This window comes from Raphanus sativus, unplaced genomic scaffold (assembly GCF_000801105.2).
Source record: "Raphanus sativus cultivar WK10039 unplaced genomic scaffold, ASM80110v3 Scaffold0346, whole genome shotgun sequence".
NCBI classification, from domain to species: Eukaryota; Viridiplantae; Streptophyta; class Magnoliopsida; order Brassicales; family Brassicaceae; genus Raphanus; species Raphanus sativus.
This window is the reverse complement of record NW_026615666.1, coordinates 32,606-36,061: the sequence shown is the minus strand read 5'-3', so window position 1 is coordinate 36,061 and position 3,456 is coordinate 32,606. Positions and strand designations below refer to the sequence as shown.

The window sequence follows — 3,456 nt, the reverse complement described above, 5'->3', positions numbered from 1 at the left end:
TTTCGGCCGACGATGTTCCCATGACTTCAAGTTTTTTATTCATAGTTTGTGTTACATATCATTCACAAAAGTCTTTAATTTTTTTTTTGGATTTTACGATAAAAGGTACTGTTAATAATGAAATAATCTTCGCTTTCACCACATTAATGTCATAAACAAAATCATTTTTTTTTCTCTGTTGGGGCTAAAGTAATCATAACTACCAGTTCAACGCTTTCTTCGTTTTCACTAATTTTGGAATCTAAATAAAAAATAAGCAAACAAATTTCTTAGAGTTATAGGAAGTTGCAAAGAATCTGGAACATTTCTTATGCCCCAAAAATCACTATCTTAAAATAAACAACTTAAGCACGTCGTCTAAATGTTTAGGAAGTGCCACACACGAACCCAAGTGGGGGGGATAATATAAAACTTTACACAAAAATTGACTATATATAAAGGGACTTCATATTGAACTATATCATAACAAAGAAAAGAAACTAAAAAGAGCAGCTATGGCTAGAATGAGATCCCCCAAAATAATGGGATTAGGGCATTGCATGGTTTATGTTGTGGTCTTTAGTGCCATCGTAGCTGCAGCTTACCCTTACGAATCTCCCCCAACAACACAGAAATATTCCCCAGTCCACAAACCCAAATCACCATATCCACCCAAAAAGAATTCCCCCTATTACTCGGCATCACCATCTCCTCCACCACAATATAGAAGACAAGGCCCTAAATATACACCACATACAAAACCATATACCTACAATTCCCCGCCACCTCCGTCTTACTACTCCCCATCCCCAAAAGTTGATTACAAGTCTCCACCACCACTATACGTCTACAGCTCCCCACCACCTCCACCATACTACTCTCCTTCTCCAAAACTTGAATACAAATCTCCACCACCGCCATACATATACAGCTCTCCACCACCGCCACCATACTACTCTCCTTCTCCGAAGGTAGAATACAAGTCTCCACCACCACCATACGTTTACAGCTCTCCACCACCTCCACCATACTACTCCCCATCCCCGAAAGTTGATTACAAGTCTCCACCACCACCATACGTCTACAGCTCCCCACCACCTCCAACATACTACTCTCCTTCTCCGAAGATAGAGTACAAATCTCCACCACCACCATATGTTTACAGCTCTCCACCACCTCCACCATACTACTCTCTTTCCCCAAAAGTTGACTACAAGTCTCCTCCACCACCATACGTTTACAGCTCTCCACCACCTCCAGCATACTACTCTCCTTCCCCGAAGATAGACTACAAGTCTCCACCACCACCGTACGTATACAACTCACCACCACCGCCACCATACTACTCTCCTACCCCGAAGGTAGATTACAAGTCTCCACCAGCACCATACGTTTACAGTTCTCCACCACCTCCACCATACTACTCACCTTCTCCGAAGGTAGAGTACAAATCTCCACCACCACCATATGTCTATAGCTCTCCACCACCTCCACCATACTACTCTCCTTCCCCAAAAGTTGACTACAAGTCTCCACCACCACCATATGTATATAGCTCTCCACCACCGCCACCATACTACTCTCCTTCCCCGAAGGTAGAATACAAGTCTCCACCACCACCATACGTCTACAGCTCCCCACCACCTCCACCATACTACTCTCCTTCCCCAAAAGTTGACTACAAGTCTCCACCACCACCATATGTCTACAGCTCTCCACCACCTCCACCATACTACTCTCCCTCTCCGAAGGTAGAGTACAAGTCTCCACCACCCCCATACGTCTACAGCTCCCCACCACCTCCACCATACTACTCTCCTTCCCCAAAAGTTGACTACAAATCTCCACCACCGCTATACGTATACAGCTCCCCACCACCTCCACCATACTACTCTCCTTCCCCAAAAGTTGACTACAAATCTCCACCACCGCCATACGTATACAACTCCCCACCACCTCCGCCATACTACTCTCCTTCCCCGAAGGTAGAGTACAAGTCTCTACCACCTCCATACGTCTACAACTCTCCACCACCTCCACCATACTACTCTCCTTTTCCAAAGGTAGATTACAAGTCTCCACCACATCCATACATCTACAGCTCCCCATCACTTCCACCATACTACTCTCCATCCCCAAAAGTTGACTACAAGTCTCCACCACCGCCATACGTCTACAATTCCCCACCACCTCCACCATACTACTCTCCTTCCCCGAAAGTAAACTACAAGTCTCCACCACCACCATACGTCTACAGCTCCCCACCACCTCCACCATATTACTCTCCTTTCCCGAAGGTAAACTACAAGTCTCCACCACCACCATACGTCTACAGCTCACCACCACCTCCACCATACTACTCTCCTTCCCCGAAGCCCGAATACAAGTCTCCACCACCGCCATATGTATACAGCTCCCCACCACCTCCACCATACTATTCTCCTTCGCCGAAAGTTGATTACAAGTCCCCACCACCACTATACGTCTACAACTCTCCACCACCTCCACCATATTACTCCCCTTCCCCCAAAATAAACTACAAGTCTCCACCACCACCATACGTCTACAAAACGCCCTACTACTAATTTTAAGTTGTTTCTTTAATAAGCAACATGATTCATTGCTTTTGTTTTTTTTGATGAAATTGTTTTTCGATTTTCTTTTGTTGTTGCTTCTTCTATTTTATGGCTTTATAATACCAATGAAATTTGGCTACTTTTTGGATGCGCTTAATTTTTTTTTGTCAATTTATCCTTTTATAACATTAACATACACCATTGTTCCAAGATACAACCATGTTCTGAGAATTTTTCTAGCATATTTAGCTAAGTTATCAGCCTTGACATTTGCTTTTCTAGAGATGTTAACAAAATTATAACCTTCAAAACTTTTACATAGCTGTAAAATATCTCTGATGGTGACAGAGATCTTCAAGTGACTCCAACTTCCATCTCTTTGTCTTCTGTGTAAATTCTGCAGAGTATGATACAGCTTCAATGAATCACCATAGAAAGTTACTCCTTTATAGCATAGTCTATTAAGTTCTAGGAATACCCACCTGAGGGCTTCAGCTTCAGCTTCTAGTGCGGAACTAATATGCTGAATAGTTGATCATCCATTTACATGCATGTGCCCATTTTGATTGTAAAGAATCCATCCAATTACTGCTTGCTGTGTTGAGGAGATCCATGAAGCATCTGTAATGCAGCATAGACCATTAGTGTTTGCATGTATCTCTTCAAAGGATTCTTCTCTTATTCGGGCATCTCTTTGTTCCTTGATTATCAAGGTTTGCCCTCTAGTTTGGTCCTCGAGGGCAAACCTTGATAATAATATGAGCTATTATGAAGATATTTAAATATCTTCACTCATATGAAGATATGAGTGAAAATAATTAAATATATTCACTTGTTTTTTGATTATATTTGCTGACAACATCTAGAATACGTTTACCCGAAAATTAAAAATTAACTATCA

At 42.4% G+C, this 3,456-nt stretch overlaps 1 protein-coding gene across 5 annotated transcripts; it reads left to right on the top strand.

The window, feature by feature from the left end:
* Nucleotides 1-503: 503 nt before the first annotated feature.
* LOC108838912 (extensin-2-like) lies at nt 504-2,564 on the top strand. Of its 5 annotated transcripts, XM_056996760.1 has the most exons (4): nt 504-1,028; nt 1,419-1,925; nt 2,133-2,306; nt 2,445-2,564. In XM_056996760.1, the coding sequence occupies exons 1-4, from the start codon at nt 504-506 to the stop codon at nt 2,562-2,564; spliced, it is 1,326 nt and encodes a 441-aa protein (XP_056852740.1). The 5 variants fall into 5 exon arrangements, with proteins under 5 accessions (XP_056852740.1, XP_056852741.1, XP_056852737.1 ...); XM_056996761.1 differs by lacking the exon at nt 2,133-2,306 and having other exon boundaries at nt 504-794; nt 951-1,507; nt 2,393-2,564; XM_056996757.1 differs by having other exon boundaries at nt 504-623; nt 660-2,564.
* The last annotated feature ends 892 nt before the right edge of the window (nt 2,565-3,456 follow it).

Coding starts and splice junctions, on each gene's coding strand:
- LOC108838912 (XM_056996757.1), top strand. CDS start 504: ATGAGATCCCCCAAAATAATGGGATTAGGGCATTGCATGGTTTATGTT. Junction 624..659: donor CAACACAGAAATATTCCCCA/GTCCACAAACCC, acceptor CCACCCAAAAAG/AATTCCCCCTATTACTCGGC.